Here is a 27,963-nt window from a genome sequence, read left to right on the forward strand (position 1 = left end):
GTCCTGTTGGAGCTGCTGGATGCAGCCACTGACTGAATCTATGTTCCTCTTCTGGAGCTTGGCATAGCAGAGGTCCACATGTGGCCAGATGTGGTGAAACAGCTGCAGAAAGAGCTCAGCAATGTTAAGCCTGCTAAAAACAACTTAGCTTCATGCTATTGTCTCGATGGCTGCAGCTTTCTGTTTGATTTTTTCAGAGAGATGTTTTAGGTCTCGTTCCTCCGGGTTGTTGTCCACAACGTTTCAGTGCTGACACTTTAAATCAGCAAACAGATAAAGCAATAAAAGGAATAACTCACACTGTATCCAGCTAGCCAGCTCCGTTTATCATAACAGCAGCGGGAGAAACTCTCAGCTCCTCCATCACCTGCTGCTGCTTTATCCTCTTTCTCTCTTCTAGTGAAAGTCTTGTGAAATTATGTTTTTGTAGAGAAATTACAAAATAATCTTCTTTAATTTCCGCGGCTCCACTTTAACGTCATCTCCTGAACCTACCGTAAGCAGGAGGTTGGGTGACAGCAGCTGACGGGAGGGCGTGAATGACAGCCGGAACTGTCCAATCACAGTAGATTAAAAAACATGAAACAACAACAATTCGCTGCCAATAAAAGTGGGCGTGTCCGGGGCGCACTGAGCTGCGCCCCGTGGGAAACGTGACGCGGGCCAATGAGAGAGCAGCCTCAGGTCATGTGCTTGTCAAAAGTTTGAGGGCTTGCATTGACTCCCATTAGGCCGGCGCCCCGCATACAGGAAGTACATATAGAAATTAATAAAATACAATTTGGAATCGATTTATAATGAATGCTGACAAGTGCTGAGGGACTAGCAGGCACATGTTACAAGCAAATACTTTTTATTTCATAATGATTTAGCATTATCTAATTAATTTATATTTAATATGTTTAAGTAGACTTTCTCTAGATTATTGGATGGGGTTGCGCCCCAGCGCCACGCATTGACCTGCCGCCACTGGTGAGAGCCATGATTTAATTTCCAGTAAGCAGTCGGATAGAGCGATGGGTGGCAGAGTGGAAGAAGGCTTAGTGGAAAGATAGAGTTGGGTATCATCAGCGTAACAGTGGAATTGAATGTCAAATTTCCTGAGAATGTGACAAAGAGGCAGAAGATAAATAATGAACAGGGGGGGGCCAAGGAACCCCTGGGGAACACCACTAGAGACTGGAGAGGAGCCGGATCTCAGGTTCTTGAATTGAACAAACTGTGTGCGGCCAGAGAGATATGATCGGAACCAGGCCAGAGGGATGTCAGTGATTCCAATGGAGGATAACCTGTCCAGGAGGATGTCATGGGAAACCGTGTCCAAAGCTGCGCTCAGGTCGAGGAGAACCAGAATGGAGAGAAGTCCAGAGTCAGATGCCATCAGGTCATTGGTGATTTTCACTAGTGCTGTCTCAGTGCTGTGGAGGGGACGGAAGCCAGACTGAAATTGTTCATAGAGATTATTATCAGAAAGGAAGGTGTGGACCTGGGCTGCAACAGTTCTTTCTAGTGTTTTGGAGAGAAATGGCAGGTTTGAGATGGGACGGAAGTTGTTCAAATCATTTGGATCGGTGCCAGGTTTCTTGAGTGTTGGAGTTATTGCATCAGTCTTTAGTGATGATGGAACATCACCAGAAGTCAGTGAGGAATGAATGATGTCAGTTATTGACAGGGCAGGTAGGCAGACTTTTACCATAAATTATATTTCATGCATCTGAAATTTTTGCAATTTATTTTTCATAGCATGTTTTTTTAACATTGTATACCACATTTTTAAGCCCTTATAGGTCCTGCATAAAGCTCATATCACCTACAACATGAAATGCAATAAAATGACAATTGACAGATTTACAGATAAAAGAGCTGCTATACCTGTTCTAATCTGATACACATTTTCAACAGGAATTTACCATAAAATAAGCTCCAAAAGTAATTCCACATTGCATCAATCCAGTAACTATTCCTATTGAAGTATCAGTAACTATTTGAATGTTTTTCTTACCTTGACTTTTTGTAAACTGGCAAAAATATCTAGGCCTGAAAATTGTGGCTCATTGATAAAAATCCATCTAAGGTCCCCTGGTGGTTTATCTGTGCACTACATGTATCTGATACATCAGAAGAAGTGCAATGACCCCTGTATTTCTGTCTTGTCAGAGACAAAAAGAATGCTTCAGATTTATGTTTGGTTCTCTAAAAGCTCCCTAAAACTCATGTATGAAATATGATTCACTTGGTGTTAGTGATAACCATTAGGGGCAGATGTGGCTCAAGAGAGTGTTGTCTACTAATCAGAAGACAGTCGTGGTTCAAACCATGACTAATCTAGTACGCATGTCACAATGTCCTTGTGTCAGATTCTGAACCTCACATTGCTCCTGAAGGCTGTGCCATTGGTGTGTGTGAATGAGTATTAGATTAGATATCCTGATGAGCATGTTGGCACCTTGCATGGCAACATCAGTGTATGTATGTGTGAATGTTGATGTGTAGTGTAAAGCACTTTGAGATATTGTACACATAGAAAGCTGCTATATTAAGTCAATTCATTTACCACTTTATCCATTTAAGGAGCCTCTGGTTTTCAAAGTGATACTTAAAGATGAATTATGACTACTTTAGGAGATTTTGGTTTTGTAGTGACTTCTGGTTTAAATGTGTCTCAATGCAAGATACAATACCTCAAAACAGAAAAGCTCCCCTTCAAATACAGAATTGTGACCTGTACTGTCCTAATATCCTCCTGCAGCAGGTGAGACATCCATCAGCATTTGGTAGCTGTCAATATAACATCAGCCTGAAAAGGGAAAATAGAATATCCTGCCTCAGATCTGTCAACCCATTATAGGCTTATTAGTGTACACACATAAGGGCCAGGTGGTCTGCTTTTCAATTTCCTGCCCTCACATGGAAACCCTGCCATCTGGCCTGCTGCTGGCCTCATTAACAGGTGGATGTCTGAGAACACACGTGTTGCCACCAGGGAGACACACTGACATCACCCTGTCACTGTTATTTACCTGTGAAATGTAAGACGGTGCTCCCTGATGTAGTTAATATGTGAGAGCTGTGAAGGATGGAGCGTCAGGTCAGTCGGTCAATCAATGTCAGCTAACTACTACAGAGTATGAGGACATGATCTGCTGCAGTGCTACACTGAATTTTAGACTCATAAGCTGTTTTATAATAGTGAAGATCACCTAAATTAAGTCTTAGGCAATTGACCGAGGACGGTCAAGGTCAAGTATTGAGAGCACAGCTTAACAAAAATGTATGAATCTAATATCCAACTTTCAAATGACACAGTAACTCCGTTCAGCTTAACTTCAATCTGTTCTCCAACTTTGTCTGGGTTAGGGCTGATAATCTGCACAGAAGTTGGAGACAGTTCCAGTATGTAACTTCCACTACAAAGATATAGATATATTCCATATCGCATATGCCACACTGGTGCAATGCAATACTTTGTAACAGGTGGAGGTGGTAGAACCCAGTTGCAGCACAGAACACTAGTGAGCAGTTTTATATGATCTTTATTACAGTCCTCAAGGTAAATGAACAGGTACAGACAGAATGTGTAGGGCAACAGGCAGGGCTCAGGGTCACTGAAGACAGAGTAGGCAGCAGGTAAGATAATGCCAATAGCACTCACGGACATGAAGTTGACCAAGCTGGAAGTTCTGGGCTCTCCTGAGAGGATCGAAGCCGGAGGACGCCACACAGCCACAGGCAAACAGGAACAAGCGATACTCGAGGTCAGGGACAGAAGGCTGGTGCGTTCACCGGGGTAGACACAAGGAGAGGAGGTCAAAAGCAAGCAGGGTTGAAACCAGGGAATCAGTCCGTGAACAAATGCTGGAAGGTCTGGCATGAAGCAAATGCAAATGACGACCTGGCAAAGAGTTAGTGGACAACAGGAGTATATATACTGGCTTGATTACAGATGGGGTGTAGCTGAGAGTCCAGGTGATTACTGATGAAGTCCAGGTGAACAGAGTTAACTGATGAGGTGGGTGTGGCTGATTAGCAGGAGTAGAGCAGGGTGAATTTTGTCTCCCCCTTCTGGCAGTGATAGTAATTTTGTACTTGTATGTCATATACTCTGCTGTAGCCCACCCCATCGCTATTGTTACATCTGTAAAACGGTGGATGAATTGTTTTGAGAGTCACACAACCCCCGCCGAATGACTCGTTTCACTATCACAATTTGATCCATTTGGTCAGATAACATTTAGACGAATCTAGAAGAGCCTCATGATTTAATTATTGTATCCCCCTTCCAGTTTGTAGTTAGCTGCTTAGCTGGTGTTTGTCTTTAATGTGCATACTCTGCCCATAGACCGGATCTACCATAAAGACAACCTGGGCAAGTGCACAGGGGCCCTTGAAGCAGAAAAGGGACCTCAATGATGAGAGAAAAGAAAAGTGTACTAATACAGTCTTACCCATAGAGCATGTGCAGTATGCATTCATCTGGACAGCATGGGAATGTCAAACCCAACACCAGATTAAAAACTCTATACTGTGAAATACATAGAGAATTATTTAGCAGAAATAGGTTTAATCAAAAATGGTGTGAACTGGTTTGTCAATGGCAGAATGTAATAGATGTTCATTTCTATGTAAAAGTTGAGCACTGCTGGTTTAACAATGTTAACATCCACTTGTGTTCCTTTGTTGTTTGTCTCATCACACACAATTGTACAAATAACCACAGTGTGCTCGTCACTGTTATCCCTGCACATGGCTCTGTTGAACTGAGAGCACCAACTGCTGACTTTTCTAACATTATATTGAACTCTGCTGATAGTCATCATGTGAGGCTGATCCCTCATGCACATTCTCTACATTTGGACCACATGGGGCACAGTGGGGATCATCATCTTCAGAGACTTAAGATGCTGAGTCAGTGCATCCTCATGTTCTACTTGTGGCGCGAGCAGCACGACTATAAACATGATGCGACCGGTCATGTCAACACTGTCAATAAGGAACAAAACACTTTATTTTTAAGTGGACCTGCTGTTATATTTGCAGACAGGTGTACCCCATTTACTTCTAATAGGTCAAGATTTTACTGCCAATAGTGTAACAATCTCTCTCTACATCTTAATATAATATTACTACATCTATATAGTACATGGTATGGTCTAGACCTCCTCTATGTGGAAAGTGCCTTGAGATAACTTTTGTTTTGATTTAACGCTGTATAAATAAAGATTGATTGATTGATTGATTGATTGATTGATTGATTGATTGATTGATTGATTGATTGATTGATTGATTGAATTGACATCTCTCTAACAATAGACACATTTACAGAATGATGTACACATGAGATTTTCGGAGTTGAAACATGTCACACAGCTGTGATAAGACAGCTGCTTTAGAGGTGTAATGTGACTTTGAGTTGTGTGGTTCACAATAAAATGTGTTCCTTATTACAAATATGTCAATAAACCAAAGATTCCTATCCAATTCCATTGAGAACGCATCATTTCTGACTCATGTTGTGCATTCGAGGATACAAAAATAAGAGAAAATAACATCACAGTAAAGGTTTATGATGTTAAAATCTAACTTAGCTGAATAATTCATTAAATACTGAGTAATAACATGCAAAGATATTACACATAATCAATTGCTCGGGTCACTTTTGACCTGTGTTGTGCATCAGAGTGTTACTAATGAAAACTGGTGTCCAGATCAATACAACTATAATCAGTTATGTGATGTCATATAGCTCTGTGTATATGATGAAGGAAAAGTCCCAAATGAATGCATTTCAAGTATTAAATCTTTTCGTATAGTCAAAATTGCAGAAATATTAATATAATGACTTAATAATATTGACACAAAATCCTGGGTGGAGACATAATTTGCTTCTTTATATATCACAATAAAACATTTAGTTATGTATCAAATAATATTGAAAACCCAGAAACACTGAACTCTAAATAAAATGCAGATGGTAATAAAGCTAACAGTGGGATTCAATGTGTGCAGTTCTGCATGTCAAAACAATTTTTGGTGATTCATTATAAAGTTAAAAGTTATAAATCATGTCACAGCTACAGAGATGGAACATTAGTTCAGAGAGACAAGATGGAGTCAAACTGTTTGACCTCATTAATTCAAATGTTTGTGTTATGTGAAGGGTCAGTTGGATAATTCTAGACCTTTCTCACAGCAGAAATTTAGACTTAGCAAGAAAAGCAAGTTCAAGTGTCCCTGTAAGTCAGTGTGACAGTGATCCGACATGCACAATATATACATGTATAAACTACACCTGTGCTTTTCCCTACTGTAACATCTCAACATGCCTTCTGTGGATGGGATGGGTGAAGCAGACAACTACACCAGGACCTAGTTTTTGCTTATATGTTGGTGCAGCCACATGCAAAAATCCACTCATTGTGTATGAGAAGCAACTAATTCACTTTTACCCCCTTCTTTATTAAACATTGTCAAGTAAGAAAAAGGTACAATCATTGTTAAACAAAAGCAAAACAAAATGAAATTAACGTTAATACAACGTAATTAGTTCAGTGTCTTAATGCTTTTATTTTTCCAGTTTTTTGAAAGACTGAAATAACTTTTTCAAGCCATTTAAATACTACAAAATGAGCTTGTAGGAAGTCCCGCCTCCATTACTGCTGTTTAGCCAATCAGGAATCACTCAGCAGTCATGGGACCATAACAACCTTCTCCACCATAGTGAGTACTTCTGCTGATATTTTCGAAATAAAACGCGCTCTGCTTTGTACTGTATTAAACCAATTAACGAGCAGGTGAATAGGAAGGAAGGAAGAAAGAAAATAACACGACTATTTATTTAAAAAAAAAAAAAGAAGCTTTTTCCTCAGCAAAAATAACGTCTCTCATAATGAAGGAGCTTCATTTTGTGCTGCCCACAGTTGTATCTTCCGGTGTGTTTAGCTAACTGTAGCTAGCTTAACGAACAGCACAGCAGGGTAAAGTCCAACACAGACCTCTAAACCAGCATGGCTTCGTTAAAGTTCTGTGCCAATATTTCCTGGCTGTTCACGGAGCTTCCAGACTTCAGCCAGAGAATATACGCGGCTGCCTCGGCCGGCTTTCAGGCTGTAGAGGCCGCTTGGCTGTACGACTCTGACCTGCAGGAGCTCCAGAGAGTCCGAGAGGCTACAGGAGTAGAAGTAGTCCTCATTAACACACCACCTGGTACGTTACCTGTGTGTGTGTGTGTGTGTGTGTGTGTGTGTGAGAGAGAGAGAGAGTGAGTGAGTCTGTCTGTCTCTCTCTGTCTGCACTGGCATGAGAACAAATCAGTCAGCAGCTGCCCGTTTCAACTAGACAGTGTTGATGATAATTGTGAGGGGATGGTGATGGTTGTGTGTGTGTGTGTGTGTGTGTGTGTGTGTGTGTGTGTGTGTGTGTGTGTGTGTGTGTTGCAGGAGATGTGAAGGCAGGTGATCTTGGTCTTGGAGCAGTTCCTGGCAGGGAGACTGAGTTCAAACAGGGTCTGGACCTGGCTTTGAAGTATGCAAAAGCTTTGGAGTGCAAAAAGTGAGAAGCATGCAGACAAACACACACACACACACACACACACACACACACACACACACACACACACACACACACACACACACGCACACGCACACAAAAGATGCAGCAGATAATTTTCTTAAAGTTTAGCCTCTAACCTCCCACGCTGAAAATTAAATAGTGGAGTGTGACAAATGAACTGGTGCGCACTAAAAGCAAGTTCTAATTTTCAACAAGCCAATTAAGAGTATTTTGCATAAAACATAACAAAAACATTAAGATCAAGTAAAAAAGAAACACAAGGCGATATGAGTTGACACAGGTTTTTAAAGACTAAAATAAAAGATATAAATCAGATAAAATAGAATACATAAATAAAAAGTTGCAGTGCAATTTATGAACAAATAGCCCCAGTTTTAATTGAATTAAAGGCTGATTTAAGATAACAGAGTTGGAGTAGACACAGAGTTTGTAAGTTTGGAATGTGGTGCATAGTGTAGATTTTAAATATGCAGCCCATACATCAGTGGAGAAAGTCACACAGGAGGTTTGAGACTTGATGAAGGAAAATTAAAGAATAATCAGTACACACTCTGTCCTGATGCCCCCTTCAATTCTGGAGATTCAGTCCTCCAGGGTTAGTCTTATAGTAAGCCACACAGATAATGCCATAAGTGAACCATGTCCACATATGTTCACATCTAACACATCTACAGCATATAGAATTTAGTCTATTGCTCTACAGATGAGGATAATGTCTGGGAACACAGCTCAGCACCCTTGGCCTCCATTCTTCAGGGTTCACAATATCCAACCTCTGAATACAGTCACTTCTACTCTGTTCAGAGAGAGAGAGGCAAACACATTTGTGACCTTGGCTGCCATAGCAACACTATCAGGGTGCCTCCTGCTTTCCCCAAAACCAGCAGACGTACTGTCTACTTACTGTCTCGTGGCCTTACAGTGACCTCAAGGTGTAGTTATGGATAATTCTATCATGGCGGATTAGGGCCGCGATAGTTGAAAACTACAACCAAAAAAATGTAATAATAGAAAATAAATATATAAATATAAATATTTTGTGAGAGATTAAAGTTGTAAATTTACGAGACAAAACAATTTGATAGTTTCTGACATCATAAAGTCACAAATTTAAGAGAAAAAAATCTAATTTTATTCAGAGAAATTGTGAGATTTTTCTCAAATATGACCCTCCCCCCACCTCCAGGTCAGTTTTTTATTGTTTACATATATGGCCCTAATACGCTGTTGTACAATTCCCTAACACATAGAAACTGAATGCATGGGACAGTAACCTCACTAAGGTGAAGACCACTTTCTTCAAATATCTTAACATGCTGTATTTATCTGATCTGCTTTTTAGACAGACCTGTAAAATCTGTATTACAGTGAACAAGTTTGTCAAAGTCTTGTGAGACACATTTCATTAAATTGTTACTATTTTATAAGATTATTAACAGATATAATGAGTAATGTGAAAGGTGTCCGTTGTTGCACCCCACAAAGAAATAGTTCCCCTCAGCTTTACTTAGCTTTTTAGCGTATTTTAGCTCATTGTTTCGTTTTCTTGACTTTTGATTCAGTCTTACAGCTCTCATCAGTCTGGTTCCAGCTCTAATAAAGCCACTGTACACTACCTGCTCAGCACCAAGCAGACAGACACAGTTAGAGACGAGCTGGTGAACATGTCATGTTATGTTATCTTTGTTTTGTCTGCATTAATATAAAAGCATAAGAAGATGCTTGGGAATAGTCCCAGCTCCTATTAACATGTGAAGCGTTGCTGCATCTTTATTTTGTAGTAAAGCTGTGAGTTCATGCCTGTCCAGTGAGATGTAGTTCCAGGTGATGAGAGAGCTGGGGGGGGTTCAGTGCTGGGTCAGAATGCAGAGGCTCAGTTGAAGACTGCAGCTGTACTGGTCAGAATATTCAAATCCTCATGATGCACACATAGAAGCAAAACAAACATCACTGCTCAAAGAAAAATCTACATACCAGTAAAATCATAATGTGCATCAGAAAAGTGATGTTTTTAAAGCTACTCTGTGTTTGTGAGTGTGTAATTATTGCATGTCATCCTTCTCATATTCCACCACCAGGATCCACCTGATGGCTGGCAGGGTTCCTGAGGGCTCTGACAGAGCAGCCGTTGCCAAGAAGATGGAAGCCATCTTTGTTCACAACCTGAACTACGCTGCTGACATCCTCTCAAAGGCAGGTGATGTTCTCTGTGTCAGCAGCACACATGTAGTGAAAGAGAAGTAGGGCTGTAATCAACCAAAGAAAATCTTGTTCGGAGCTCCAAACATCACTGGTGGTATCTTAATAAATGTACCTGCATTGGGAGCTGCAGTGTGCTGACTTTTTTTCTTGCTTGTACAGACATGTGAAAGATAACAGATTTTTTTTTTGAGAGACAAAATGAGTAAGCACCTTCAGACTCTCTCTTTAGAAGTTAGTAGCACGTCCATACTGTTCATGTCATGAACAATGTGCTCATACATAGAAGACATTCTACTACTAGTCATATGTCTGTGTGTTACACTGTAAGTGTTTATTACATGCCACACTGTGAGAGACAGTGTGAATGTAATCTTGGTCACCGTCTATATCAAACTGTATGATATTATTTTGAGTCTGTCAGATTGTGAAATGACTAAGTGGTGAATCATAGTGCTGGGATGTAAATGTTATGGCTGCCTCCAACCAAAGCTCTTCCTGGTGGACGAGCGTTCGTTAGTTCAAGTTAGTCGACTATTCGTTGCACATATATGATATTAATTTCATCATTTAAATATCACATTTTTTTGGGAATACAAAATACAAAACTGTAATAATGAGCCTTTAAAATATAAATAGTACAAGTGCACGCACAACTTTAACAACCAGTGAGGAGACTGAGTTCCCTTCTTCAGTCCTGTGGGTCAGTCACTTCCTGTCTCTCTTTTTAAGGCAGTGTCCTGGCAGGAAAAAGCTGCTGGGTCACTGACTGAGTGATGAAGTTATATTATTGGTTACCTCAGCCTGATGTTGCCACTTCCTGTATCTGTCGTTTCAAAATAAAAGCCCTCTAAGGTATATATGAGGTAATGACCTGATTTTGGCAAAGTGCAGCTCCTGAATGGAGTTTGGACTGTTGTCATTGACTAACAGGTGGTTGACTATTAGACTATTGGGAGGAGCTCAACTGAATAGAAATCCATGTATGAAAGCTCATGTCTGATGTCACATCAATGTTTTTAGTTTCACCTCTATCATTTTGGTTTGTGTAGCCATACATGATTTAAACAAGTTTTCCCCCCTTAACTTAACTCATAAATAACGATGAGCAAATATCTTATATGCTGAATGATGTCACTGTTCCTCACAGGAAGGAATCACTGGTTTGATTGAACCAATCAACACAAGGATCACAGACCCCAGGTATTTTCTGGACTCTCCTCATCAGGGTAAGACAAAGAATGCTGCTGACACTGAACACCACTTTTCTTTACTACTATTTAAATACTAATCATAAATGACCTGTTATTGATGTGGCAGTGATTTCATGCAGGTGCAGCCTGTGATTGATAAGTTATCTAAACAGTTTGAGGCATCAAATGTCAAATGCCTTGTTTAGTGAGATAGATTGATTGATAGATAGATAGATGGCCTTTATTTAAGCAGGGGAAACTAATTGACAAGAAGTCTCTCATTTCCAATGGTGCCCTGAAAATACACAACAAAACAACCATAGAACAACACACATCTGCAATCTTATACAAAGCACAAATACAACACAAACAGACAAATGACTTGCATCATACAAAAACCATAAAGAAAAAGAGAGTAAAATAAGTACATTACACAGGGACAGAGCAGTCAGGAACATTTTGGGGGATAAAACAAATGGTCTAATTTAAATAAAGTTTATTCCACTGCAATCCTTTGGTGCAAAAAACAAAACTGCAAAAGATAAAACTACATAAAAGTGCAAACGATAAAACTATAAATAAATAATAAGAAATCAAATAAATAATATATTGTAGTTAAAAGCATATTGCACACTCCAATTAGCAGCATATTAACAGCTTCACATATTATACTTCAGTTTTTGAGTTTTTAGCAGCATTTAAGGTAGTATGGCTCTGTGATAAAACCAGTTTTTTAGTTTTTAGCAGCATTTAAGGTAGTATGGCTCTGTGATAAAACCAGTTTTTTAGTGTATTTGTCCTTGTCTTTAAAATAAATCCTTTATCTCCTGCCTGATGCCAGCCGCCATCTATGAGGAGCACAGTAGGAGAAAGCAGCTTTTCCCTGTTGTGTTCACATAAGTCTCCCATATTTCTAAGTCTTAAAAGTGCTGATAAATAAACAGGTGGCTTATTTAGAAGGGCTTTATAAATAAGAACAACACTGTGTTGTTCCCTTTTAGTGGTAAGTGATGTCCACTCCACCTCCTCATAAACTATACAATGATGCTTCTAAATCTGTCACCTGTAATAAATCTGAGTAAGAGAAGTGTGATACACAGTATGAAGGGGTTTGAAGGAGTGGGCAGAGGTATGCATGGAAATGACATCTGCATAGTCAATGTGTCACCCTGCTCTGTTGCAGGAAATCACATCCTACATCAGGGTGTCAAACTTATTTTAGTTCAAGGGCCACATAGATACGTCCAATTTGATCTCAAGTGGGCCAGACCAGTAAAACCACTGCACAATGATATGTATTCATATTTTTCAGAGAGTTGTATTCATGGTCAGGGTGGAAAAAACCCTCTTAAGCAGCAGAAAAATTGGAATTACTTTCTGTAATTTTCACACTTTGCAGACTTATCCAGTGGACCGAACTGGACGCCTTGGCAGGCCAGTTCTGGCCCGTCAGCCATATGTTTGACACCCCTGTCCTAGAGCATAAGGTTAAAGATGTTAAATGTGCTGCTTTGTCCAACAAACTGTCCAAAAGCACAAACAATTTACTTTTTAATATTATAATGTAGCAAAATCTCACATTATAAGAACCTGGAACTGTTCAATCTTTGGCATATTTGCTTAAAAGATTACCCACATTTTAATAATCTATGATAAAAATAGTTGCTTATGATCTTTTTTGATCAATAAATCAACTAATTGTTTGAGCTATAATGAAGACAGAAGAATTCTTCCATAAAGATCATCCTGAGTGCAGATTAAACAACTATTGAGAAGCTAGAAGTGTGGATGAGAATGACTTGAATAATACAAACATGTCAGATATTCAGAGAAACAATGTTTTAAATGAATGTGTTAATAAATCAAATTAGAATGATGATAAATGTTATATTTACAGTTTACTTGTATCAGCATGGCTTAAAGTCTTGTTAGGATAGTGTTTTATCGTGGGAGTGCTCAGCTGTTGTGTGTTTTCATGAACAGCGGCCGCCATACTGGAGAAGGTTGGAAAGCCAAACATCAAACTACAGATGGTGAGTACTTTGGAAAGTTTGTGTTCACTTGAAAAACAGAACAGAGAAAAAGGATGTGTTAACAGATGTTTAAACTGTTTCAGGACGTCTTTCACTGGCAGATAATGGATGGAAACCTGACGCAGAACATTAACAAGTATTTCCCTCTGATCGGTGAGTCACATCTGAGATATGATTCTCTGTTTATGGCTGTATTTTTAACAGGGTCAGTTTAAAATGGACGGACTTACTTAGCCCAGTATAAACACAGCAACATCACACAACACTGAGTGGAATATCTGAGAACATCTGGAGAGGGAACATCTGTGAATTCTGTGATCGACTCACTTCATGAAAACAGACAAATGTGTTTTCAGACTTTTTTCCATCAAAGTAAGAGTGAATACAGACTGAAAAATGAGGGCAGAGTCATTATTCTGATGCTGTTCTTCAGCTTGTCAGAAACAGAAAGGATGAAGACTGAATGTGTGTGATGATTTCACAAAGGAGCAATGTAACCAAAGATCAGACCATGTCTTCTTGTCTTCTGTTTTGTTTCTAGCAGTGATGAATATATTTTAGCTTTTCGCCTTTCATGCTTCAAAATGATAAGAAGTGAGGGCCTGGATCATAAAGTAAGTTAAACTTTGCTTCACTAGGCTGACACTGACACTGGTGATCCAGGATAACCTTCATGTAAGAGCGACATCATCACAACCATGAGTGAAGAACATCGTGATTCTGTGCTAGTGACAGAAAATCATTCAACGGTGAAATGTCAACAATATCGTCATAGAACAGAATAGCTTTATAGAACTGTGTCAACACGACTCTAGAGGTACGCCGTTGCCTCGACGCCGTCGTGAACCTTTCAAAGTTCTGCTTTGGGGACGAATGACGCTGTGCAATTGTCTCATCTGTGATCATGGGAGCCAATTAACAGCGTGTGGATTATTTTTCGAATAAAATACATCCTCACTGTCAGCTGTCACAACTTTGCACAATAAAAATGCAGCTAAAATCTTCATGATGTGTTTAGTGTCAGAAACAATGTGTCTGTGTTTATTAGAAGCTGTTTAAAAGCCAGAATGGAAACTCTAAAATGTTTCTACTGACCTATTATAATATACAGTAAGCCATATTGATGTTTAGTACTTGTCACTTTATTGTGAACAAGTCAGGTTTTTTCAGTCAATGTCAGGATCCTGTAGGAAAGATGACTCTTTTTTTCCAGTGATCTGATTGGTCAGTGGTCAGTGGTCAGGCTGTTTACAGGTTGTGATCTGATCTTCAGGTTAGCTGTTCAGTATAGGTTACTATGGTGATTTATCCCCGTTAAGGTGTCATCAACTCTGTGATAGTGGAAAAGTTGAGTTAAGACTAAAGAGAGCTACAGGCTAACCTGCTGATCTCAGGCCTCTGCTTTCTGGAACTGGGGATTAGAGCAGGTCTGTCATACATGCATGTAAACCTTTTACATGTATGGATGTGCAGGACAGAATACTACAGACAGAGACCAGCAGAGCGGTGGGATGAAAGTAGAGATCAGTTTATGGGGCGATGCATCCTTGTATTTAAAATAATTCCATCCTGAGTCAAATTAGTAAAACTGCAAATAACACAAATTGTTAATAGAAGTCTAAATAAGTTCATTTCCACCGATGAACATTTCAATGTTTGTTAAAATCAGTCTGTTGTGTCTCTGTGTGTCTACAGTAACCAGGTTAAAACATGTGTGATTACTGACATAACCTGCTTTCTCTGTAAACTACATCCATGTTTAGTTTGCAGAAAGCTTGATTTGAATGTCTCATACATAAAGTGGGACAGAACGAAGCATCCAGGATTAGGTAGAACCAGACTGTGAGTGTGTGGTCAGGCAGTAATGATGTAAGGCAGAGTGTCCACTGAACAGAATGCTGAGTCAAGGCTCCTGATAAAAAAGGAATAACAGCAGTGGAGCATCAGAGTGAGGTGCAGTGTTTGTGTCTGTTACAGGTCACGTTCAGATCGCTCAGGTTCCAGACAGGAACGAGCCTGACAGCGCAGGAGAGATCAACTACAGCTACCTGTTCAACACGCTGGACAAGCTCAACTACCAGGGACACATTGGCTGTGAATACAAGCCACTCAGTGAGTTATCTTCTTATAACAGGACATGTTTGAGAAAAATCCACGTTAATAATCCTCTCTGTCTGCTTTAGGAGCCACTAATGAGGGTCTGGGCTGGCTGAAGAATTACTGGACACAAAGCAAGTGAAGATGAGTCTACACCTCTGTGAGAGAACAGGCTGTTTTCTCTTTCTTTCTTCAGACTGATTCTCGTGGCCTTACATTTTCTTCCAAAGTCAAAATGACTTGATTGTACAAGTTTGGGCTTTTTTCTTTTAAGCTTGATGTAGTCGGTATGAAATAAAAACATCCTATAATGAAATGAAAACTAAAATAATATACATTTTATTATAGGCAGAATATCAGGTGCACTTTTAACCCTTACATACTCAGAATGAGAATCTCCACATAAAGTGTTTATACCAAATGTTGAAGCACAGATGTGTTTAGAAAGCATCAATAGTGGATCTGACTGATCAATAAATGTGATTAAACCTTGATTCATGTTTCAGAGAGCAGAGAGAGTGTATTTTTTAGCTTTTACACCAAAACCAGCTACTATCACACAATATCATGTCTTATTTTATCTAAGACATGAAAGTATAACATAGCAATAATGATGGAAATGTATTTTATGTAAAGTGAAAATGAGCAGAACTTTATGGAACTGTGGGGTTTATTGTATAACCATTAGAGCCATCAGTCTTCACTGCTACATCATAAAAAGAACTAAATAACTACTATCTTATTAAAACTATGAACTATTCATTTCACTAAAACACAAATCTGACCCAGAACAGCTTCAATGGACAAAACCTTTTGGCACCTATACAAAAGTATAACATTGAAAACATTTTTTTGGGCCACTTTAGGAAAAGTTATCAAACGTCCGAGTGACAAATGTCAAAATGAGTCAAATTTGACATGAACAGTATGTAAGGGTTAAAAACAGTATCTTAATGACGAGCTGAATCAAAAACGTCTTATCTGAACTCTCACATAGGGTTTGTTGCAGAGTTTACAGAACAGGTGTTTGTGGTACTGTCAACATGGACTTATTCTTAAAACCATCCAGCTAACTTAGTTCTTTGAACAAAGTCAAAGGATTGATTTGTTAAAGTTAGATGAAGTCTCATGAAGAAAAGTACTCTTTAAAGGAGATAAAACCATGATCAGCACTCATCATTAGCTGATGGGGTAGTATGACTACAGAGAGCAGGTTATTTAGTTCATTTATACCAAGGGAACTAAATGATTTACCAAATGCTTATATTAAGATTTAAGAACCTGCTCAAAGCACATTCCAAACACCCTTAATGTGAGATTCAACTGCATATTAACTATTCTTTTTAAAAGGTCAAGAGTTCAGTTCATTGTCATTAATTACATTTTCTATAAGATATGAAATGATTCTGACTTGTTCTAACTTGTTCACATCATATATATAAATATAATATATATGAATTATGATGCAACTACATCTAATACATTTAAATGTATTAAATGACATTGTATTAGTTAATGTCTGATTTAAGTCTTTTATAATGTATACCTTACCAACTTTTTACTGTGAACATTAAATTATAATTACACTAAAAGATCTTCTTTGTGTTAAATGTAGAAAATGATCGTCACACTGTCTTTCATCCTACTGCTTTATTAAGCATTTCACATACTGTATAAAGTGTCCTGTATATACATAATATACATTATACAGTTAGAGACAGTGCAGGGTTTATATTACAGTGTCAAAATGCTAAAGGGCTAACTTCATACACTTCACATCTTGCATGATGAATATCCAGTGTTTCACATTCAGGCTGAACTGTCAGGGCACTCACACCCCGCTCTGCTCCACATTTCTTCACTCTGACATCGACAGAGAAGCTCCACATTCACGCTTTTTTTTGGGTTTCCTTTCAGTGAGAACATGTAGAAATCTAAGGCTGAGCGTGTCATTAATGAAAGTATTTCAGCAGATATGGAGCCTTCATGTTTGTTTCTAACAGTGATGTTACGCTCCTGTATGAGGCCGCCTTTTATGCTCTCATATAAAATGAGCTGGTGATTACCAGCCGCGCTGTTTCAGAACACAACACAAGCCAAACTCATCATCCTCAACATGCTTTGGAAACACTTGTCGCTGATGACATGTGGCAAGCCATTATGCAAATCATCAAAGTTAATACGACCCATTTTCCTGCTTATGAAAGGCAATTTTTGTTACATTTCCCCAAACTGACTCAGGCACTTTCACTGCATAACATCAGGAGTGAGTGTTTCCAAAGATCTGTGCAGAGGCGATGAAACAACAACAACAACACATACAGTATCACTGCACAGACTCGGGACTTGAACAAAACCTCCCAAAAAAAACAAAAAAGGAGAAAAACAAACCCAGAAAAGGCACTTGAGGGCACCAGATATGGCAGTGGGGTTCAAGTGGGTAGCAGGTTTGACACTTTTGACAATCTAACATAAAAGCCTTCCCACTCAGCAGAATGACATCTGAGCTGTCACACTCATTGAAAACACTGATGTGGTATGAATAACTGGCAGAAGGCACAAGATCCAAGATAAACAGACCTATTTATCAAGCTGTGGAGTATGAAACTTGTGCAATTGTGTTATGTAAAAGCCTGAAGTGTTAAATGTTGGCTGCTTATGACTTGTGTTGCATTTTAATGTGAAGACTTAGCATCAGTGAGTCAGTGTTTGTCAATCAGGTGATTAGATATATATGTACTGCAGGACCTTGATCCATCAGCTGGGGAGCATTATGCTCATCATAAGACCTCACAGAGACAAATCTCATTCAGTATCATTATGTTTTCATTGTGTCTGTGCTTGCCTGCCTGAAGCTCTGTCAGAAAGTAACTTTTTATCCATTTTAAGGACAAAGGATCATTTCAAAAACTGTTGATAGCAGTGACCGGTCGTCCTCTGTCTTTGAGAGGAGGACACATCTGCTGATAATTTGGCGTCCTGAATGATGAACACTGAAGGAATCTTAAACCGGGCAGAGAAACTCTACACAGCAATTTGGGAAGAAATGGAGCTGTGTGTACCTGTGGATGTTACTGCTGATTCCTGCTGCCTTCTGACTTCAGATAAAAAAGGCTGCTGCAGTTTGTTACACAACTTTTATAACAGACTACGGGGATTATCATGAGTAGTGTGGCCTAGTTGTAGCCTGTTTCCAAACATTTCAACAACCTGGCTGTAAGTGAGAACTGTAATGTGGTTTAGAGCAACACATCAGCTGGAGGATAAAATAAAGGAAAAAGAAAAGTTGAAGTTCCCACAGTACAGAATAGGACTTGGTAGTGTGGTACTGGTCATTTTAGTGGACTCCTTAGCCTTAGCACTGGTGCTTTCACCTTGTTTGAACTGCAGTTGGTCATTCAGATCCATCTGACTGTATTTTAATTGACCCAGCCCCTGGTTATAGTAGTTACTTAGTTATAATAGTGATTTTTTTTTAACATCCTAAATCCTAAATCCTAAATCATTAGGTTGGACAGTTATTATGGTTGGTGATTTGAATATTCAGGTATGTGACGTTTCTCGTAGGTGTCCTGATTTTCTTAATGTCAGCCAGTCTGATTAAACATGTGTCTGGTCCCACAGACATTAGGGGTCATACCTTACACCCTGGTTTAAATATTGATTGTATTTTCTCTGAAGAGCTGCATGTTAGGGACATGAATGTGTCAATGTGTTCATTTCCCAAAATGACAGGCCTTATCTAAACTGCCTTTTATCTAAAACATGTAGAGAAAGTTGTTAACAGCTCATTGATGTTTAAGCATTCTGATTGGCTCTGGCAGTAGGTGGGTGGTTCTCCTCTCATCTCTCAGACAGGAGATGTTCTGTATCATTTGTTCCCTACATGTGTGAAACTGCTACTCTGTTTTGTGGTGTGCCTCAGGGTTCTGTTTTCGGTCCTGTATTATTTGCTTTGTATGTGCAAATTTAAAGTCATCTCATATAATTGTTAGACTGATGATATCCGGCTGTATGTCTAATTAAATGATTTTTTTAATAATTTGACTCTTGTGAAGCACTATGTGAAATGTGCTGTATCAAATAACCTTTACTGACCATCTTGTAACACTGTATCCAGTTCTCTTGTATACATCCATGATTTACACCTACTCATGTCTTTCCATTGACTTTAAATGCATTTGTGCTACATTTTAAATGTGCATGTTATAGCTGTTCTGTAGCTAAAGACGCTAACATTAGTGAACCTCTCTAAAGGGATTTTTACTCATTTCTGCGTGCTATATAAAAACTGCACTATTTCAAAATAGAAATAATGCTTAAGTAAACCCACCAATGAGAGTTAACCTGTTCAAAGCTATTCAAGAGCTCTACACCATACTTTAAAAAATGGGAGCATCAGTAAGTGATGATTTACAAAACCTTTCATTTAATATTTTTTTAAATTTTGAAAGTGCATTGGGCAACATTTCCTCTGAGACTGTTCAGTCATGTCAAGTTTGGCTTCAAGTCTGTTTTTTAGTTTTCCTTCAATAGACAGATGTGTCTCAGGTCTTTCCAGATCAGGTGCAAATGATGAAGAATGGTTCCATGTGTGTCCTGGGTACTAACAGAGAATTACATAAATAATATCACTGTTCACTATGATGTGTTCTCAGTCGGTGGTCAGTGGTGTAGCCTCGGGGAAGCTTAATGACAGCATACTGGCAAACAGCTTTTCTCAAATCGCTCATAATCACATGGACATGAGCTGGAGGTCAGTCTAGCACTGGTGAAAGTACTCAGCTCTATAACAGTCCTGTCCAGAGGTTATAGCAGGCTGTGTTGATGACAGACTCTAGGTGATGGTACATGGACACCAGCTGGGGAGGGGGGCTGCTGCTGGCCTGGGGCTGCGATGGCAGCGGCTCCCGAAACACAACCTTTAGGCTCTGGAAGGAAATGTGAAGAAAATGTAGCTTTTATGTCTGCACAATAATAATACTATAATAATACATACATCATGTCAGATTAATAACTCACTGTTTTTCCAGCTTGGGTATCCAGGAAGACCAAAACAAAGCAGTCGGTGAACTTCTGGTTTAAAACAGCCTGAAACAAAGACGATGCAGCATTGGATATTTTTCAAAGAGTAGCTGTGCAGATTCATACTTTAGATCCTCTCTAACATGTTTTACATCAACTCAAACACTGAATGCTTGCATATTTGGGTTTTTTTGACAGTGAAAGTGTTGAATGTTAAAATACTGACACTATAAGTACTAGAGCCCGACAGATACAACGGTCAGCTGATATTATCGGCTTATATTGACCTATCACAGATATATCTGCGTCGGCGTATATGTTGTCTGATATGTGCCAATATTGTTTATATAGGCCGCATTTAATGTATATTTGATCCTTTTTCTTAATGTTTTTTGTTATATGTATAAAATGATTGGGTGCTATATCGATATTGGAATTTTTTTACTCCTTCATATTGGTATGGCCCCAAAAGTCTAGTATCGGTCGGGCCCTGATAAGTAAGGACTAAACCCCGGCAAAATGAGCAGAGCTGCTGCTGAATAACAATATTCACTAAGTCAGCGATAATGCTCTCCTGAGAAAATGAAAGTGATATATCTTACTGGTCTGTGCTGCAGAGCTACACTGTTGTCCAAAAACGATTAAAATCTCATCAGTGACCCACACTGTTAGACTCACTTCTACTCAGAAGTACTCATTACAGCACTGAATGTGGATTAATCCACTGCTGAAAATAGTTCCAATAAATACAGCATTTCCTCCAGTGTGAGCAACAAAAAGCTTTTCTTAAAAAATGACAACATATATTTGTGAGTTGTGTCTTCAATGGAAACAGTCAGATACTGTTGACAGTTCTTCTTTTGTCTGAGGCTCAGTGAATGCCACAAACACAGGAGGAATCACAAAGTATTGAGAGATAACTAACTGGTTTTGGTACATTATCATTTGGATAGATCATGTTGTAAAGGACTACAGCCCCACTGATATAACGCTCAGCTGATATTATCGGCTGATATTGACCTATCACAGATATATCTGTATCAGTGAATATGTTTTCCTATATGTGCTGATTTAAAAAAAAAAGTTTTATAGGCAGCATTTATTTATAAATGACCTTTTTTTCTTAATTCAAGTTTTATATATTCATCTGTTGTTGTTGTTTTTTGAGTATGTTTTTTTAAACTCATAGCTAATTCTAATTATTCTTGTTAAGATTATCATTCTTATCAATGTTCTTATCATCATTATTATAATGAATTTGCAGAGTAGTTTATTGTTTTATTGCACTGATGTCATTTTATACAACCAAGTTTAATGTTAAACTGTAAAATATTATATCCTCATTACAATTGAAGGATCATTACAAAAACGTGTTTACGTATATATTGTGTACATATAATATTATCGGCCAATATATCGATATCGAATTTCTTTACAAGTGTGTTAACAGAGTAACGAGTAAACAGGTTCTAGCTTTAAGATGGAAGGATTGGGAGAGAACAAACTGTAAATGTCGTTATTTTTTCCTATTTTTTTAAAAGTTTATTCTATTTACTTGTTTTTTTAATGCTGGATTTATATATATATTTGAATGTATGTGTATTAATGTGTGTATGTAAGTGTAGGTATGGGTGTACATACTGTACATTAGTGAGTATTTTGGGAATATTTATTTCTAAATGATGTGGATACACTCTTAATAGACACAAATGTGAATGACTATGTGGAAACTTTTATATGAGTGTGTGTATGTGGAAGTAGGTGTTTTTTAAGTTTTTTTTTCTTTTTTGAATTTTTCTTCATTGTGTTTTATGTTGTGTTTGTTTTCAATTTAAAAAACCAATAAACAAAGCATTGAAAAAAGAAGTGTTCCTACAGGGATATCTTTTATAGTTTAGAGTACTACACTACCCATGAGTCTTAGTAGTTGTTGAATAGAGACACTCCAGAAAAATCAGTGTTGTAGTGTTTTTTTAGTCCAGAAAACTATTGTTGACAATCCAGTGGGTGAATTGATCCCAAACTGAACATTCACTGCACTGTTACACATATAAACACAACTTCTGACTGAAACTAATAGCAAAGAAAAGAAAAAGGATGACTGGAAGAATTGAGAGGTCAGACTGTGGTCATCAGTTTGTCAGTCTGCAGAAATGAGGGGAATTCTTTTGATCTGCAGCTTTCTCATTTACAAATTGAATGAAGAGTCTCATAAACTATAAAGAATCCTATAATAATAATCCCCCTCATGATAAAAAAAGAATCCCTCCAGAGTCCTTATTACATTTAAACACTGAGCTCGGACCGTTTTCTACAGACTATGTTCTTACAATTAAATAAGTCTTCCCCTCTCTTCTTCTCTCCATTAGACCCATCACCTCTGACCAGCCTGTACTAACTCAGAATGGAAATAAAAAACATCTTCTCACCAGATACTGGATGCCATTGTCGTCGAAGTGTCTGCAGCTCTGAGGGAAGCGGTTCAGCAGGACTTTGATCAGACTCTGGTACCAAGCTGGACTCATGGTGAGGAAACAGTCCTGAAACACATCACAGAGTCATTACAACTACCTGTGTTCTGTTTATTAGAAACCATCTCTGAAAACAACCTGCCAGCTCTCTCTTTTATTCACCTGTTAGAACTACAAGGTGAGGCTTCACTTCACGTCTTGTACTGGAGTCAGACTTCAGTCAAACTCAACTATAGAAACTTACAGCTCCACTTTGATTGTAACACCATTAACTTTAAACCTTACTTAGACTTTTGGACTTGGAATGACTTGATAACGTCCCCCAGCTTAAAGATTAAAAGACACTATTAAAGTGCAATGAGTGTACTTTTTAAAAAAGATTTATTTGGGGCTTTTTTTTGCCTTTATTTAGACAGTACTTGGCATAGAGGCCGACAGGAAACAAGGGGAGAGAGGGGAAAGACAGCATAGGTCCCCGGCCGGATTCAAACCAGGGACGCTGTGACCCCTCGACCACCAGGGCACCTCATGAATGTACTTTTAATGAATCTGGCAGCAGCCAATCATGTGGCACGATGAGGAGGGGAAGATGTAACTGGCAGTGCAGACCATGAAACACAAAGTTTGGGACTTGGTCTTGACCTGAGAGTTACTTGTAATGTGAAAAACAATGAGTGTGTCCTGTTTCTGAAGCCAATACAGAACGTGTGTTGGGTTATAATTTTACCCTACTTACGCTGTTTGACTCCTTTGTACAGATCTCACTGTGTTTCCAGATCCCAGCAATAAACTTGGTGACTACAGTGTTTTTCTAACCAACAGGAATGATGACCAGAACTACAAAAATAAGACCCAAGTTGTAATAAACCAAGATTACAGGTCAAATTTGACCCATTATAAATATTTGAGAGCTGTAAAAACACACTATCCACAATTCTTTTACACTGTTGTTCCTAATGTGACCCACAATTTACAAAAATGGAAAATCTTTTTTTTTTTCTTTTCAATATATCGATGTTGGAATTATTTAACTACTTTTTAACTTATTGGCATCGGCTCCAAAAATCCAGCATCGGTTGGGCCCTAGTAGAGTCAGAATATGAGCAGTATGTAAGGATTAAATGTTCTCCAAACTATTGACCAGGCTATATAAGGTGAACCCAAAGGAAGGTTCATTTTGGAAGGTGGGTTAAAGTGGAAGGCTTACCAGTTGTGGGTCGATCTCCCCCACTGAGCGGCTCTGCACAGCCTCCAGCAGCTCCTCCAGCTCACTGAACGACAGCTTGGTGAGCTTCAGCTTGTCGAGGGCCAGGTGCTCCCCGTGGAACAGCCTCCTCCACAGGTTATCCCTGCGGCAGTGACCCATGGCCTGCTCCACGCTCACCTGGATCTGCCTACGGGCTATCGCCACCTCGTTGTTGAGCAGGGGGAACAGAGGGGAGGGATAGAGCAGCCCATGACCCTCTGCGCCCCCCGTCATCCCCACCAGAGGGTAAAACTCGTTGCCGTCACTTGGGGTGGAGGTAGCCGCGGCTTCAGATGGCGTTTCCTCCCAGAGGTCCTGCTCGGCGCCGCGCGACCCACCGGCCTCTCCTCGATCTGCGGGGGGGCGGCCGCCCGGCTCGGCTGGATCACGGTGGATCTGAGGAAGCTTCTTGAAACGGCGCATGTCGGCAGTGAGGCGGGGGAAGAGCTCTCTCTGACTGGTCATGATCACATAGAAGCGTAACCTACACATACAGGTATATGATGGTTCAGAAGAACATTCAGTTTAATGACAGGATTAGAGACCAACTGACTCATGGTTCCACTGTTCACAGACATACAGAGGAAGGAAAACCATGAATGAATCATGACTGGCCAACTATCAAACATTCATTTAAGAAAAGACTGAGTCACTATGGCTCAAACGGTAATCACAGAACAATGGAACTTCATTTCCATCCATTTTTCTTGACAGTGCTTTATAGTAGTTTAAGGGACATCATTAGTTGGTATGATTGAGAACACGGGCAGGAAACAACTTTTCAGATCAAATGATAAAAATGTAGTTTAACAGAAGTACCTGACTGACTCAGTGATGTCACTTGGGAACCAATGTTTATGTTAAGTTTGCTAACATTAGCCACCAATAAGCTAATGGTCACACCAGACCAACCCTGAGTAATGTTATTAGAAACACCTCAAATATGTTCATTGTTAAGCAGATGAGACCCAATTATACTTACCAATGTAGGTAGATGAAACCAATCCGTTACCTAAACTACAAGTATGCCTTGTGGCAGTGGTTGTCATGATGGGGTCTAGGGACCCCCAGGGGTCCTTACAGTGGTTCCCCAGCAAAAAGGGGAATCATTTATTTTCACTCTAATTCCATCCATAAGTTACATAACGACAACATGTATGACTGTTTCTGTAATAAAACATCTTAAAGAACTAATCTTAGCCAATAAGGGATCCTGGGACAAAACCCTATCAAGTTAGGGTCCATGGTGTAATTTGAGTCAGCCTTGGTTTGAAAAAGTTTGAAAAATCACTGCCTTAATGACATAAAGGCCTGGATGACCTGAAACTTTCTGCTATTAAACTCTGAAAAAACTGAAGTTATTGTGCTTGGCCCCAAATACCTTAGAAACACATTATCTGATGATATAACTACTCAGGATGGCATTACTCTGACCTCCAGCACCACTGTAAGGAACCTAGGAGTTATATTTGATCAGGGTATTACTTTCAACTCCCACATAAACACATTTCAATGACTGCCCTTTTTCACCTTCGTAATATTACAAAAAATAAGGCTTCATTTGTCACCCATCTGTACATATCTCCTTACCTCAGCAAATGCCTCTCCCCATCTGACTGCTCCTCAAATGGAGCGGCATTATGGCACACCACCAGGGACACGTCAAAGTCATCATGGTGGTGCAGGCCCTCCAGATCCTTGTAGGAGCCCGAACTAAAGCAAGACAGGAAAAAAAAAAAAGGAAGAGAAAGTTTAAATTCAGCAGTTGATGCAAAACCAATTCTATTGTGTGCTTGAGATGTCTTTTCACCTGTTCCACAGAGCCACCAGTGCATACTCATGCAGGTCAGACGCCCCTTTCTTGTTGTCGGTGGTGGCTGCAGCCTTAGACATGCGGAGGGGCTTCATGCCGTAAGTGCTGGCGTGGTCAGTGATGTAATTGTAGAGCTGGTGAGCGGTGATCATCCCGGTGGAGATGAAGAAGCTCCCTGGTGAACAAGGATCAGAGACTCTCAGAAACATAATCATAGCATATCATAATTCTTCCTGTCCACCCACAGACCCTTAAAACCATCATGTGAATAAAGAAATGTTCAAATACTGTATCTATCTGTTATCTCTTCAATCACACCTAACACAGAGGAAAACTCATCTTGTAGTCAGGATTGAACTCATCTCTTTTTTTATGGCAGTGAAGCAATTTGATTTTTAGTCTACCAACAAGAGAACAGGTACAATCACCTGCAACACAAATAATGACATATAGCCATGTAATGAAAGTGGCTGCATTCATTCTAAACTGCCTCTTGGTTCCTCACACAGCTTAGCATTTTACTTTTTTATCATCCTTTATTCTTAATTGTGTGCATAATGGCAGCACTCCTAATGTATTTAATTGTATTATTGTGTTTTTATTGTGTTTGTTTCATGTATTTGTGTTTTTATGATGCTAAAAAGAAATGAACTGATCTTATATCTTATTAAAGAAGAGAGGCTTTTTTTCACATCTATGCTTTTGATACATAGTGCCAAAAAGGTCTCGATATAGAATGTAAGATCTTTTTGGTAAACTATTATTTAAAAAAAGAAAGAAAAAGAAAAATATACTGTCTAAAAATATGTATTTTAATTGTTATTGTTTTTATTGTAATGCCTCTGCTTGGATGACAGTCATGATGTTTTCTATCATGAACGTGATATCTAAGCAATGTCTAGATGGACCTTCTTCACATGGCACAGACTGGTAGTGAGGACTACTGCTCTCAAGGATGTACTGATTAGAATTTGGTGGTAAAGGTCACTGTGACAACACATTTTTGGCCATAACGAGAGAACTGATGACATTTTACAAGGTTAAAGGTCAACTTCACTGTGACATCATAACACGTTTCTGTCCGTGGTTGAACAACAGAACTCAGTAACAAAAGGGGAGAGTGGGAGCATATTGAGCATTTACTCATTTTGTGTTCTCATCTTGAAACTGTGGTGACTGTAAAGATGTTCTGTGCTGCAGGGTTGAAGATGTGTGTGAAGCTTCTTTGCAGCGACATCCATATCTGATTTATTGTCTACTGACATGGCTACGACTTTGTTTTCTATCAGAATCGGCTTTATACTTAGCTTAATACTTTTTATTAAATTCCGTCAAAGTCTTCACTGCAAATATAAGTTATTAGTTTCACTTTGACCTCCAAATAAAGTGATTTAGATAATGTAGATAAACTGTTATCTTCCAACCTGTCTGACTGTCTGACTGCTTGTGTACTGCTGGACATACTAGTATTACTTTCTTGAGTACACTGGCTGATGACCAGAGCCATACAAAATAAAACCCAGGCTGTAATAAACCAGTTCCAAACTAAATCTCACTCCTAAATCATGAACACAGCAACACAGACACGGGCTAAAAATAACATTCTGTTCAGCCTGTTTCCAGAAGATTCTGTTGAATAAGGCCTGTTGCATATTTTGCACACTTCAGTTGATAAGGCTGAGGCAGAGAATAGTTATTTTTCTTTTTTCAAGAGCACTAAGAGAGCTACACAAACCATGTAGAGGTTGCAAATGAATCTTTGACAAAAGCCCCTGCACAGACAAGTATCCTCTTCATGGTAACATGAATATATATCCTTGGTTAACTGACTCATTGCTGACTATATGTCTGTATCTTGCAAGAATGGCAGCCATACTGAATGAACACATTTATTCAAAACATTGAGCAAACCAGTAACTTAGGGAAGTTGTATTTGCACCTTTTTTGTGAATTAGGCTCATTTAATCTCACAGTATTAAAGGACGGCTTCACAATTTTTAAATGTGTGACGTTGTCCTCTCTGTAATCATTCCTCTTGTTCATACTGACTATTAAAAGATCTCTTTCAAATGTGCTTTCAATGGAAGTGATGGAGGAGAAACTCCACAGTGTGTCCACACAGTCATTTAAAAGTAGATGAGTTTCAGCAGTCTGAGCTTCACAGCTGAATCAGGGGTGTTTAACTCCATGTTAGTGAAAGATGTCACTTAAAGGAAATGTTCACAATTCTTTAAATGTGTCTTAAACCAGCAGTAAGGTGTCCATATGAACAGTAAAAAAGCATCTTTTAATAGTCAGTATGAACAGGAGGAATGGG

The 27,963-nt window shown here is 39.0% G+C and overlaps 2 protein-coding genes across 2 annotated transcripts in view; one reads left to right on the forward strand and one right to left on the reverse strand.

Annotated features, from left to right (window-relative positions):
- The first annotated feature begins 6,932 nt into the window (after nucleotides 1–6,932).
- On the forward strand, nucleotides 6,933–16,665 carry hyi (hydroxypyruvate isomerase). Its single transcript, XM_062423822.1, has 8 exons — nucleotides 6,933–7,203; nucleotides 7,437–7,548; nucleotides 9,648–9,766; nucleotides 10,923–10,997; nucleotides 12,945–12,994; nucleotides 13,078–13,147; nucleotides 14,972–15,106; nucleotides 15,178–16,665. Exons 1-8 carry the CDS (start codon nucleotides 7,005–7,007, stop codon nucleotides 15,231–15,233), a joined length of 816 nt encoding a protein of 271 aa, XP_062279806.1. The 5' UTR covers nucleotides 6,933–7,004; the 3' UTR covers nucleotides 15,234–16,665.
- A 1,616-nt stretch (nucleotides 16,666–18,281) lies between these two features.
- szt2 (SZT2 subunit of KICSTOR complex) overlaps nucleotides 18,282–27,963 on the reverse strand; it is a 106,680-nt gene continuing 96,998 nt past the window's right edge. Inside the window, exons 70-75 of the mRNA XM_062423812.1 lie at nucleotides 25,644–25,821; nucleotides 25,424–25,546; nucleotides 23,795–24,317; nucleotides 22,546–22,656; nucleotides 20,114–20,182; nucleotides 18,282–20,022 (exon numbers count right to left, since the gene is read on the reverse strand). Coding sequence (XP_062279796.1) covers nucleotides 19,879–20,022; nucleotides 20,114–20,182; nucleotides 22,546–22,656; nucleotides 23,795–24,317; nucleotides 25,424–25,546; nucleotides 25,644–25,821 — 1,148 coding nt within the window. The 3' untranslated portion in view covers nucleotides 18,282–19,878. The remainder of the gene's footprint in view (nucleotides 20,023–20,113; nucleotides 20,183–22,545; nucleotides 22,657–23,794; nucleotides 24,318–25,423; nucleotides 25,547–25,643; nucleotides 25,822–27,963) is intronic.

Source organism: Scomber scombrus, chromosome 8, assembly GCF_963691925.1.
Source record: "Scomber scombrus chromosome 8, fScoSco1.1, whole genome shotgun sequence".
NCBI classification, from domain to species: domain Eukaryota; kingdom Metazoa; phylum Chordata; class Actinopteri; order Scombriformes; family Scombridae; genus Scomber; species Scomber scombrus.